This window comes from Chelonoidis abingdonii, chromosome 19, assembly GCF_003597395.2.
Source record: "Chelonoidis abingdonii isolate Lonesome George chromosome 19, CheloAbing_2.0, whole genome shotgun sequence".
In the NCBI taxonomy this organism is placed as follows: Eukaryota; Metazoa; Chordata; order Testudines; family Testudinidae; genus Chelonoidis; species Chelonoidis abingdonii.
The window spans coordinates 7449344-7462426 of NC_133787.1; the positions used below are offsets into that span (position 1 = coordinate 7449344).

The 13083-nt window shown below is 42.5% G+C and overlaps 1 protein-coding gene across 8 annotated transcripts in view; it reads right to left on the reverse strand.

Annotated features, from left to right (window-relative positions):
• Positions 1–13083, reverse strand: part of NUP93 (nucleoporin 93) — a 133145-nt gene that overhangs the window by 12694 nt on the left and 107368 nt on the right. For all 8 annotated transcript variants that reach the window (XM_032774037.2, XM_032774040.2, XM_075073708.1 and 5 more), the window contains 10 exons: positions 12691–12830; positions 9602–9734; positions 7134–7291; positions 4337–4502; positions 3355–3448; positions 2075–2266; positions 1673–1799; positions 1487–1559; positions 1068–1112; positions 108–224 (listed from right to left, as the gene is read on the reverse strand). In XM_032774037.2, coding sequence (XP_032629928.1) covers positions 108–224; positions 1068–1112; positions 1487–1559; positions 1673–1799; positions 2075–2266; positions 3355–3448; positions 4337–4502; positions 7134–7291; positions 9602–9734; positions 12691–12830 — 1245 coding nt within the window. The remainder of the gene's footprint in view (positions 1–107; positions 225–1067; positions 1113–1486; positions 1560–1672; positions 1800–2074; positions 2267–3354; positions 3449–4336; positions 4503–7133; positions 7292–9601; positions 9735–12690; positions 12831–13083) is intronic.

Sequence of the window (13083 nt, forward strand, 5' to 3'; positions counted from 1 at the left end):
AGACAGTTCACGTTCTGAGATTAAAATAACCTTCAAATCAATACTGATGTATTTTAAAATAAGATGAAATAGGTAGATATGGATGGCAGCTATGAGAACACATTTACCTTTGCAAGGTCGTAAAGTTTTGCAGCTTCTTCAAATAATCCTTTATTTTCTGCCGCTGAAGCAACTTTGTTAATAATAGGTTTTGTGTCACTAGTAAACTTGTCTATCACTCCTGGCTGATGAGACAAGACAAATGGGGAGGAAGAGGAGGGGAAAGCATTTGAAATCAGACAGTTTTTAAATTCCTGGAATATTCTATCAAGGCAATGTCAGATTGTGGTTAGAATGGACTGTACAATTCCATGGGAACAAATAAGAAGGCCACATTAAAAATAGAAAGAAGAGAAGAAGTTCTTGTAAGAGAAGAAGTTCTCCAACTGGGGAGTGAGCACTGAGATATCAGCTGTTTCTAATTTATTCAAAATGACCCAGATATGAAGCGAATGAGAGAGAGAGAGAGAGAGAGAGAGAGAGAGTGTGTGTGTGTGTGTGTATTCCACATTAACAACAGAAAAAAAAATTCACAGACCATTTATGGGCGCAGCCACTCATTTATTATGTAAACCTTCTTTAACCCAAAACCTAAATCCAATGCCAAAATCTTGGCTGTTGATTATAGAACAGATGAAATCCTGGTCTCACTGAAGTCAGTTGAGAATTTTGCCACCGAATTCAAGAGAGCCAGGATTTCACCCTATCCCTTGACTCTTTAGATATATACTTTAAACTACATCCTCTTTTCATTCTAGACCCCTTGTAATTTGCTTTCCTCCTTGCCAACCATCACCCCTTCACATTTATACAGCTCACTGATCATTTGGCAAAATGACTTTGTGCTCACAGCAACAGTCTGCATGCAACTACAGTATTAGATTAGCTGTGAAAAAAAATGCAGGAAAGCCTGAAATAGGCTCGAGAATAACTGGAAAATCATCTCGTGTGTGCGCGCACACCCCCACCCACACCTAGAGAATGAGATACATATCGTATCATATCTATACAAAACGCTAACAACTCACCTTCCTACTGCCATCATTCTCCAGCTTCCCCAGAATCATATCGAACTACAGGCGCACACACAAAACAAGAAAGAAAGGAAATTAACTGCATACCTACTGCAACACACTTGGTAGCAGACTAAAGTTTCAGTCCTGAGTATACCACAAACAGAGCACTCAGTGAAGCCAAGATTTTTATTTAAAATAAGTACATAAAAATGCAAACACTTCTGGTGCTATACTAAACCAACATCAAACATATGGTCATATGGCCTGTTCTCCATTGATCCACACATGTAATCAGAGAGAAACAGATCATGAGAGAAATTAGATGTCTCATGCCCATTTGGCATAAGTGCAAAAGGCCTTGAATTGGCCTTCTATAAAGGGATGAACTGCACTTTAAGTGAGAAAGGAAGAAAGCGGTTACCCAAACATACCTCTCTGCTCTCAATTACTAGCTCACTAACACAACGCAAGAACATGTTCTCCCCTTGGCTATCCTTCTCATTCCTGCAAAATACAAACAAAACAAAAGAAAAAAAATCTGTGTGTTTCATAGATCTTTTATAGTTATTACTAAAGTAATACAACCATGCTGCTGAATTTTAGATGCAGGCTCCTACCTGAGAAAGTAAAAATACTGCAGCGCTTCCCTTGGGTCCGTTGACTCAAATTTACGGGTGTAGAGCATCAAAAGGCGAACAAAATTAAGGCGCCTCATGCCGGGAGGGTCGCCGGCTTCGTGACTTACTGGGATATTGGAAATAACGTGGACCAAAACAAGATTTCTTAGCATCAGACATTTTGGCACCATCATACATTAACCTAAAGATCGAAGCAGTGTTTCATCCAAGAAATTCACTCTCTCTCTGAATATCTAAACAGACCCACATGGTTAACCCTTAGGGAATGCTGGTATACTTCACTACTGGTTCAAATAATGGCTTAGGATGGATATGTCCACCTGCAGTCTCTCCAGGGTAAAGGCCAGGGCTTAATGGTAGCGGGAAGCATGCAGGACTTACACAGCTGTGCACTCTGCCCAGAAGATTTCAGGAGCAGCTTTAACTCAAAGAGGACCAAAGCAATGTGAACAGCATGACAACGCAAGCGCTCCATCCGGAAGAGAAAAGCAATTGCAGCTTCAAACTGTGCTGTCAAGAACAATACTTGGAAGTAGAGAAGAGGCTGCTGATTCACTGCAAAATGCGATTCGCCTGAGGAAAGAAACATACCCGTGTGAGTGAAGATGATTTTGCAGCTGGGACCTGTGACAGTAGGTGCCTCCTGTCGCAGTACATCACCATTGTTTACTCACTCCACGTGGAAATAAACACAAGACAAAACAGAATATCTAATCATATATCTCTGGCTTATCTGTAATTGCCCATTGCAGGTATATCATGAAAGGTTGCAGCAGAACGATGTATTCAGCAGAAGAGAACACAGTTACTCATCCTGAAAGGAGTCCCTCTTCTCCCTCCTGACCAAGGTGCCTCGATGGGGACAGATTCTTCACTGTCCTGAACTTTGTGTCAACATTTACCCCTGTGCAAAGCAAGTGTAAAACACCACCAAATCAGAATTCTCCACCCACTCGCAGCACTGGTAGCAGTTTACACTCTCTCTGCACTCCCTGTACAAGGGTGCAATGACACAAGTGCAGGGCAGTGGAGAATCAAGCCCTATATTATTTCAGCAGTCAGAATGACCAGGTGAATTTTGAATACAGACATCCAGGGGAGGAACTGGACGCTCTCATCTTGTCGCTCGCCCACTCTCAAAACCTTCCAAAGTGGAAATGACCACAATTTATACAGCCAAGCTCCTGCCATATTCACTAGCTTGAGGCTTCACTGAGTAACTTGGTATGGTAACCTATGGGCAGTAACTGAGGGGCTGAAGTGTTCAGACAGATGTTGGAAAGAAAGACATTCCTGAGACAGAGAGACTCCATTTTCTTCCTTTGATTCCAGTAACTGGCAGCTCTACTAGAAGAGTTTAGCAGATCCAGGAAGAGAGAAAACAATCTACAATTTGAAACAGACAGAACGCAAGGGACTCTGGCTCTGGGCAGCATACGGGTGTTAATTACCTGGACTATTAAAAAGGCATATGAACCATTTAGCAGTTCTTATGAAATCTGCTATTCCTGTCAGGGAGTAACTGTATCTGAGGGCTCTCAGAGACTCAGAAGTAAGCTGAAGTGTCTAACTGGATTTTAGAGTTTACATAAGAAGTAGAAAGTGCTTTAAGCAAAGGCTGAATCCCAGCAGAAGAGTCAGTCCCACAAAAACTCCCTTACCATAGTCTTCAAGCAGTTGTTTCTGGAATTGTGATAACGTTAACCTGTCCTGGGGGGAGCTGGTACCATCATCATCAAAACACACCTGGTTCAGCTATACACAAAAAAGGAGAAACACAGATTTTTAAGTAACTTTCTCCTGTATGATGGAGGCAATTGAAAAGTGCTCTTCCAGGAGCTGACTAATGGTCAGAAACTGGAGCTAAGTTAAATCAATTGCTGGAGCATGAAGATAGGAGAAAGAAGAATAGCAGAATTCCATCTTGACACACCTTAGGATTTCTTCACAGTTATGCATGCAATCAAATGAAATCCATGGGGCACAAGCCACAATAATAATGATGATATTTTGCATTGACACAGCAAACTCGCTATTCTAATTCCTTGGCTTCCATATAGGAGGAAAAAATACCCAAATGACCAGTATTTACCCAAATTCCCTCCGTGGAACCCCCAATACTGTAGAGAGGTATTCACATTTTCTTCTTCTCTCAATTTCCAGGCCAACATTTCAGCCAAGTTCCATCCAGGAAGGATGAACTGTAAAGGACCTCTTTGCAACAAGTTAGTTATGCTCCTTAATCAGCTGAAGGGAATTACTGTTGAGTGAGGAGAACCACTCTCTTCCCACAGAGGACAAGTAAGCTGACTTCACGCTAATGTCAGCTTTGGTGGCACAGGAAATGACAGAATGGAGTTGGGACAGGTTTCTGCCACCATTTTGCTACCACAACAGCCTTAAACCATGTCATTTTAATGCAGCAGAAAGACCTAAGATTGGAATGTACTGGGAGGCAGAATAACTCTGTGTAACGCCGGAGAAAGGGCCACCCTTCCTCACCTTCCAATAGCTGTAAGTACACGGAGGTCAGATCCTCATCTAGTGAACCTCAGTGAAGATCGCTGAAGTCAATGGACCAATGCTGATTTACACCAGCTGAGGATGTGGCCTATTGAATCCTAGTACAGAAATCACACTTACCTTTAGCCAAAGATAATCTTCTGTTTTGTCAGCAACTTCACTGTGGTTATCAGCAGTGTCACACCGGCCTATGATACAATAAACAGCTCTTTTGTACGGGTCTGTATTGTTCCTCAGCGCTCGTCTGTAATGGAGGCGAAGTTTGTTTTCAGTGGCAGGGGACAATCTAAAAAATAAAATCAAATGATTATACAAGAAGCCTCAGAACACCTACAAATTCCAACCTTCTCCCTGTTAAAACACAATGAAACAGATAAACACATGCAGGGTACAGGTTGAGAGGGATGAGTGAAATGCATGTAAATGTCTGATTGAGAAACACATATTGCAAGGCAATCATTGAACCTACCACTTAGGATTGCAAATAAATAGATAAATAACCATTAGAGCTGCAGATCTGTCATGGGGAAAAATCATGTAGTCAGGGTAACTTTAGTAAAAATCACGGGTTTAGTGAATGCTCCGTGAGTTTTGATACAAAAATGCCCTGACAAACGAAATTCAACTACACCTCTTCAAAATCCCAGCACTCCAGTGTCACCTTCCTCCACAATGGCCATTGCCTCCTCCTCGCCACATCGAGGGGACACTGACCACCCGCAGCAGCACTCTCCACCCTGACTCTGAAGCCCTAATCCTGGCCTGGTAAGGGCCTAAGGAGGAGAGAGGGGCACTGGAGAGTTAGCCCTCCCTCGCAGTCACCTTGGGCTGTGCCTGGCTTCCCATGCCGGGTGTTGTGACCTGGCATATGGGGTTACAGCGCTGCTCAGGTTTGCCCTGGCCACCCTTTCATCATGATGGAGGGCCCAGGCACTTTCCACCTCTCCCAGCAGTTGTGACAGAGGGTGGCAGGGCCAAACCTGAGTGGCACTGTGACCCCATACACCAGCTTGCAACACCCAGAGTGGGGAGGTAGGCCCAACGGGGCACAGGAGCTGACTCTGTGGCGTGAGTGCGGGGTGGGCTCCATCTTCAACACCCTTCCACACAGGGCCAGTGGGACGACCCACACAGAGTATTCCCATGCAGAAATTACAGGCAAACAGAGAAACCACCATGGCAAACCTTCAGCCCTAGTAATGCTAATATCATTTGCATAACATGTAAAAAACACTTCTCTCCCTCAAATTAGCTAACACATATATACACACACACACGTGATGATGATGAATGGAAAGACTTTTGAAAAAACACCAAAATGGAAAACTAGAGCGAGCAGTTTTAAGAACGTGTTTATATCACCTTACGTGGGCATCAACTATTTGGACCTGAGGCTACATCACCTCTCTCACTTAATTATCAGTCACAGAGGTCAATGGAAATACTCGGGTGAGTAAACATTACTCAAGCAAGGAAGGAGTTGTTGCATCAAGCCCCTTATGAGGAGCACTGTTTCATCTTTATCGTTAAATATTACCACAATGTGTTCTATGACACGTTTTCCTTGGAGAAAAACCTAGAGTCAAACCAATAAAAATGAAATGTGCTCTCTTGTTTGTCAAGTCTGTAGCCAGAGCACATTTTTATAGCTGTAATAAAGTCAGACAAAATCAATTATAACATATAATATTAAAATGTTTGTAACAGAACCAATGATAGATTCTTCGCCAAGGATTCTGGAATAGTCATGCTATGATGTGCACCGTTTCAGATTTTAGGAGAGTCAGACTAGTCTATGAATCAATCTACATTAGGCAAGAAACAAATATAGAATTTGATTAATGGCATTTGTTGCATTTTTCATATTTACTCTTTTAGACCTGGATCCTGCAAGAACGTATGTACTTGAGTAATTTTACACACAAAACTAGTCCCACTGTGCTCAATGCATTTGCAGGACTGGGGCCTTAGTTTGTCGTAATAATTCTGTCACAAGGGGGAGTGAGACATAGAGGGTACGTCTACACTGCAATAAGAGACCCACGGCTGGCCTGGGTCAGCTAACTTGGCCTCATGGCGCTCGGGCTGTGGGGCTATAAAATTGTGCTATAGACGTTCAGGCTCCAGCCCAACCCCGGAAGTCTACACTGCAATGAAACAGCCCCGCAGCCCGAGCCCTGCAAGCCCAAGTCGGCTGGCACGGGCTAGCTGCGGGTGTCTAGTTGCAGTGTAGACATACCCTAAGGGGTGATGCTGACCTGTGCCTGGTTTCCCAATGCCCTCAATTCCTCAGGTCCTGGACAGCATCCCAACACAGGGACACTCTTCCCAGCTCTTCTCTGCTCTCAGAGACCAGAGTACTTCTCACAAATTCCAGCAGGACTAGCTCTAAGCCACCTGCACTCTGTGAAGTGATGGGGAAGGAGGGGTATATGAGAGGGAGAACAGGCATAGGTCAGATCTGAGGCTTGAATCCCTTTACAAGGTCCGGTTCATCATATAAAAAATACTAGTTTCCTTTGCTGCATGGCTAGTCATGTAAAAACAGTCACAGCAAAGAGTAAAATACAGAGTTTATGACAGCAGATCAGATTTTTGATCTATCAAGTCCAATACCCTACCCTGATCTAAAAAATGCATCATACATTAAAAAATTGAAGCTATAACTAATAAATTAGTTTTGAAGTGTAAATTCCTGCATATTTTCAAACTCACTCTCTCTGTGGAGGTTTCTAGACTTCAAAGCCATGAACTAAAAATGTGAAAACTTCTTATGTGTAAATTAAATAGGCAATGTACACATTAGCCAGCCATTTTCACAACACGAGACCTCAGGCTTTCATTTTCCTCCCAAAGCATTAAACCTTACTCCACAGTGATTTTTCACCGCACTTAGATTTTTCCCAGCTCACAATACCTTTTATCTTTACTGTGGATATACTCCTGGAACCAGGTTTTAAATTCCCCCAGCTGGTGCTGTGCCCGATTCACCACGTGCAAAGCGGCGATTAAATCTCCACAGCGCATGCAATAGTAAATCAACGCCCAAACAGGATGGCCTTCCACCTCCCCATCCTGGAAATAAAGTAAGACTTTTACAATAGAACAACAGCTTGCACAATACTTTGATTTATTTTTCTTTATATGCGTCAACCACCTAATTCATTTGTTTCAGTAAAATACTCAAGTTCTCCCTCACACTCAGTGCTCCATTGACTTCAGGCAAAATTCCATTTGTGTAACAAAAATGCAGGATCAGGCCCTCTTGATTTAAATTCTGGGGAAGCTGTGTGCGTCTGTGAATATTAAAGAATATTCTGCTTTTAGTTCACTCTCCCCCGCATTTTCCCCTCTGGATGAGAGCTCTCCAATCCTACTAGTAGCATCTATATATTCTTTTTTTCCCGGGGACTTGCACTGACCACTTCACTTTGCTGGGAAAAAGCATAAACCAGCCAGGTCTGTAGAACTCAATCACATAAGTAGTGACATGCTTAGTCCCCATGGGACGAGCATAAGACAACGACTGGGCAGTCCACTGTTAGTGCATGGCTGTGTGCTCTCTCTAGGGCTGTGAAGGAAGTGACTCTTTATGCCTTCCAGCTGCAGGACGTCACAGTGACAGAGGGAAGGGAACAGGAGTGGGATTTGAATCAGTAACCTGGTTCTGGATACAGATCTACTCTCTCTGCTCACTATTTATTTTGGCACTTCTAGGCCAGGCCTCACCTATCTTCCAATAGGAAACAGAATTATTAGAGCTGTGTCAGTCCCAGGATGTTAGAAAGACAAGTTTGTCCAACAAAAGCTGATCCCTCACACGCCATCTCTCTCTCACAGGAAAGAGAGATATTCAGAATCTTCCCACTGCACAGTAGCTAGCCAATAGGTACAGAACAGCAGGCTCAAATGCTCCATTGAACTGCTTTTTCGTACCTTTCTACAGAAGCACTCTACAGCTAAGATCACCACATCCTTGAGCCCATGCAATTCGGTTAAGAAAACAGGCACAAAAGCTCCCAAGGGCTTGGTGATGGAAAGAATAAATATTTTTATTGGCTATAATGAGTGATGTGCTAAGCTTTTTGCTCATCCATATACCTATAAATGATTTCATGATGCTGGCAGCCATCGTGAGTCTCTATCTGAGCTCCCACGAATCACCCACTAGCTACATTCTTTTACTTCTGCTGGGTTATTTGGAGCACTGAGGTTCATTCTCCTCGCTCGGAAGGGGACCTGGCTGGGGAGAAGATACACCCAGCTACAGACAGGGACCAAACAAAAACTGTAAAATGAATTCCAACTTCAAGTGGATACAAAGCTTTAGCGTACAGAAGCCATAAGTATAAAAAAGGGTTCACTTCAGACTATTACTTCAGTAGGAGGTAATTCTGTAAAGAGAGCTATTTCCAATTATTGTCAGTTATTTGGATTTTATTTAAAAGGTGATCTCAGAAACTTGTCAGCTGCAGAAAACAAAGTTCCAGTTGCAAAAATTGAGGCAATTCTCTAGCACTGATAACAGACTAAGGAATTGCATTTCCTGCTCTCCATTCAGGGGCTGATCCAAAGCCCAATTAAGTCAGTGGAAGTTGTTACAAAGGGCTTTGTTTGGATTAGGCCACAAAGTATTAGTGATGCTGTTACTGCTGGGAACAAACATTAAACTTGGGTCTCAGCAGGTCAGCAAAGAATGAGCTGAATTTCAACTATTTTGTTTCCAGTTGTCTGCATTTGCAAATCTTTCATCTAATTTTTGACAGGGTCTCAACCCAGCCTCCCTAGTTGCACCTACAATTTTGCAGTTCACGTAACTGTTGGCACAACTTTGCACTTACAGTTACGGGTGGGTGGAGCTGGTTTGGGTTAGATTGCTGAACACCTGATTTCTGCCTGTGCTTCAGGTTCAGTAGTTAGACATCTCAATAGCAGCAACTGTGCCAGCACAGCATTATGAGTGCAAAGTCGTGACCAAAATTACTTGCACCTGCAATCTGCTGCAGCAAAAAGAAAACTGCTTTTTATATGTTTAAATTTAGCCCTTTAAAACTACAGCTGTATGATTTTTTCTATCTTAAACAGTTGGATATATTTGAATGCTCTTTTAAGAGTAAATTCTAACATGCATAATTCTAAGGCTTAAATATAGAAAATCACCATTTTGTAACTGTTTCAAAGCAAGTCAAGTGATTTCCATCTACTATACTCCATTTTACCAATGAACTGTTACTGTTATTCAGGAGGGGGGAAAAAAGAGAGCACTGCCTAATGCAATCTAAATAAAATAAAATCATCGGGGGTTGCACTGGCATCTCGCCTACGCTAGTGTGAAGGAAGTGTGCAATGTCACTTTGGCTGCATCAGTAACAGCACTGCACATACCTGGAGACCGGGTACAGGTGCTGGGAGTTTGATATTAAGGAAACTGCAGACTAGTTGGTAGGTCCCAGGTACTCCACCCAATTGAGCCTGGTGTAAGTTTCCAAAGACTGTCACCAAAGTATAATCCTTGTAACTGTAAAAAAGCATTTTAATAAAAGTAAAACACAAGCCCTGCAAAAAGCCCATGACCTTTCCTGGTCAACACAGCCACCTATCTTTGACTGAATTACTATGAAGTGCAAACACTACTGCAGGGACAACATGATCCATGAAGTTATGTTCCTTAATGTAGATGTTTGTATGTGGAAATCATTTGAGAAATTGTACGCTTTGAAGTTCACAGTGCACTACAGTTCAACGCTCATGCTAGCAAAAGACATTTCCATCTAATGATGCTAACTAGCACAAAGTAACATTTAAAATGCCATATGCACGCTCTCACCATCTCTGTGATGGAGCAATGATAAATAAGACCCTTCTTGAATGGCGGGATGCTCGTCAAATAATTGTGAGTTGAGGACAAGAGGTGAAAAATTGTGGAAAAGTAATAATGGACCTTTGGAAATAATTTGGAAAAGTCAGACCAAACCTATTTGTTTAAGAGATATTTGCTGGAACAATATAAACACTCAAGTATTATGTTACATTGGCTAATTTTTTTTTGATAATCAGAAATTTTGCTGCAACTATATCACAGGCACTAATGCGTGGAAGTGACAGCCAGAGCCCCGCCATTGTCAGCTCGGATAAATGGGGTTCTAGTGGACTAATGGAGAAAAAAAAAGAGTGTGTTGCAAACCTCGAAATATATGCAAAATTGTGGAGTGTGCAAAGCAAGAAAATTAAAATCAAAACTGCGATGGAAGCCTAATATTGTGGGATCTGCAATTTCCACCACACTACAAATTAAGTAGGGCCTTAATGATAAACTTCAGAGACATTGACTTACCATAAGGGAACCACAGGGGAAAAAGAGAAATTAGATACAAAATCTCTACACACGAAAAGTGGATCTGAGAACACCTACAGGAAGCAGTGAAAGTAGTTCACCAAGGCAAGTTAATAAAAATCTCTCCATGTACTGAAACTACAGGGAATGGGCCGGAATATGAGTTAAAAAACGGTAGTAACACTATATGGATGGCTTGGACAGACAAGTTCCTGTTTTTCCTTCAGCCAATAATGAACTAATGAAATTCAACAGCCTTCTAGCTAGTGTGCAAGCTACAAAAAATCAGGCTAGAAGACTAATATGTGAGACTGAAATGCATGTGTGAAAAGCTATGCTACATTCAGTAAAGTATCAGAGTGGCACCTCATAGAAACTCTAGAGTTATGGTTGAGTTAAGTATGTGTTCCTCGGGGTTTAAGACCACAGCTGTCTGCTGTAAATGACCTGACACAAGGCCAGCTGTGAGTGACTTCAGTTTACCGAAGGCATACCTGAAGGGGTGGTGGGGCGTGATGACTCCAGCAGGGAAAGTTCACTCTCATAAGGGTCTGCTTTGCCAGTAGGCCAATTCAAGGCAAACACAATTTAATGCTGCAAAGCATGTTAGTTGGGCTTTAAAAATAGTAAGCCTGAAGGGTCTCATTTCAAAAAAAGTGCGAGACAAAAATGTGTATGCAACTGCATGCCTGCTTTATGCTTGCAATTAATGTGGCTGTGATCATTTACCAAGCTGGATACTCAGCGAATTGGATTAAGACCCGAATTGGCCTGTTGTGCATCGCTAATGCTAAAGAATTTGCAGCAGAGGATTCTTCTGATGCGTCAATTCATCTGGAAACAGATGAGCATGCTGCCATGAAGCCCATGAGTGATAATGAGCGACAGCATACTGATGAGGCCTGGCAACCAACTGTTCGTGGTCAGAAGGAGGCTATGATGGGAGGGGGAAACACCTCATCCCAACATACTGCATCAGGCTCCAGTGCCTCAGCAACCCCTACACAAAACTGGAGTAAGTTATATCTATTGGTTGCTCTCTACGATCATACTTTCCAGCTAATGGCAGCTGTTGGAAGGAAGGACACTCTCATAGTCAGCTCTGTGATTACGCATGCAACAAACAGTTCAGCTTTTGTAATACTGAACACACAGTCAGTGGAATCTTGTATCGAATCCTAACTTCATGGACATTCTACCTGCTGCTGCAGTTGTTCTATGCATGTATCAGTTTGTGATATTTGCTGGGACTGATGATCTGTGTCTGGACTGCCTGGCCTAAATTCCATCAGACTCTCTATGGCCCTCTTCCCTACAAGCAAACTGATAAAACGCTGGCTATTGATTTACCAGTGTTTTCACACAGTAACTTGGAGAGGCAGGTGGGAGAACAACAGGCTTCATAATCATTAGGAACAAATGCAGTAGTGGGTTTGTTCATGGCAAACTTAAACATTGCAGGACTTCTACTGGAAACACACCCAACAGAAACCAGGCCACATCTAGCTCCTTTTGCAGTCTCACAAGCATGGAGTTATGAAAGAATTCCCTCCCTCGCCCCTTTCCATACACTTCAGCTGCAGTCTCCTGCAATTTCACACACAAAAATGTTCAGGGTCACTGCATGAAAAGGAAGGAGAATTGCATTTACAGAACTTTTCAGCAAAGCATGCTCCCCACTTTCATCCAGCTCTAGTTTCTAGTATCACCATGTCATTAGCATCCCAAAGGGAATGAAGAGGGAGACTTTTTTTTTTTAGGCGGGGATAATTTATCTAGTTCAATTAGTTGTATTATGTTCAGCGCCTGTTTGCCACTGTGGCAAGTACATAAAGAGTGACAGAAAAGGAATAATAAAGAGTGGTTAGGTCTTCAAAACAGTCTCCCAATGGACTCAAGAATTTTTTCAAAACTGGAATAGCTCTCTATCCCAGTGGCTGCTCTCAGCCCTGCAGAGCAGCAGCATGATAGGGAACTGGCATTTCTGAAGACAGAATTAGGTTGTCCTGTCTTTTTCATTAACCTTCAGTGTGTGCATGTATCTATTTAGAGAATACCAGTGGAGACACAGGAAAGTTGTTGCTGTACGTAATTACTTAGGAACTCTCAAGGATGCTTTTCTCCATTATGTTTGCCTTACCTTTGTTCTAGGTAACGCAGAGCCTGCCTTACAAACTCCATGCGCACCTCCATGTTGGTCCGGACTTTCAACGCATCGCTTGCAGGAACCAGCAATACCTCTGTCATTAGTTTAACCATGGCCCACATATCAGAGATATTCTAGAAATGAACCCGTTCATACAACAGTGATTACTACAGCCATTAGAGATTTACCTAGTCTGAGCAGTATGAGCATTTACATAAAAAAGGTTAAGTTACAGCTAGTCAAGACTTATAATGAAGACATTAGAAGCACACATCAGGGTAAGCCATCTCTGTCTGCCTGACAGAATGAGTGCAGGTGACAGGACGCATACCAGAGTTAGGCTGATAACGATGTTCCCAACCTTCTCTGCATTACCCCCTTTAAAGG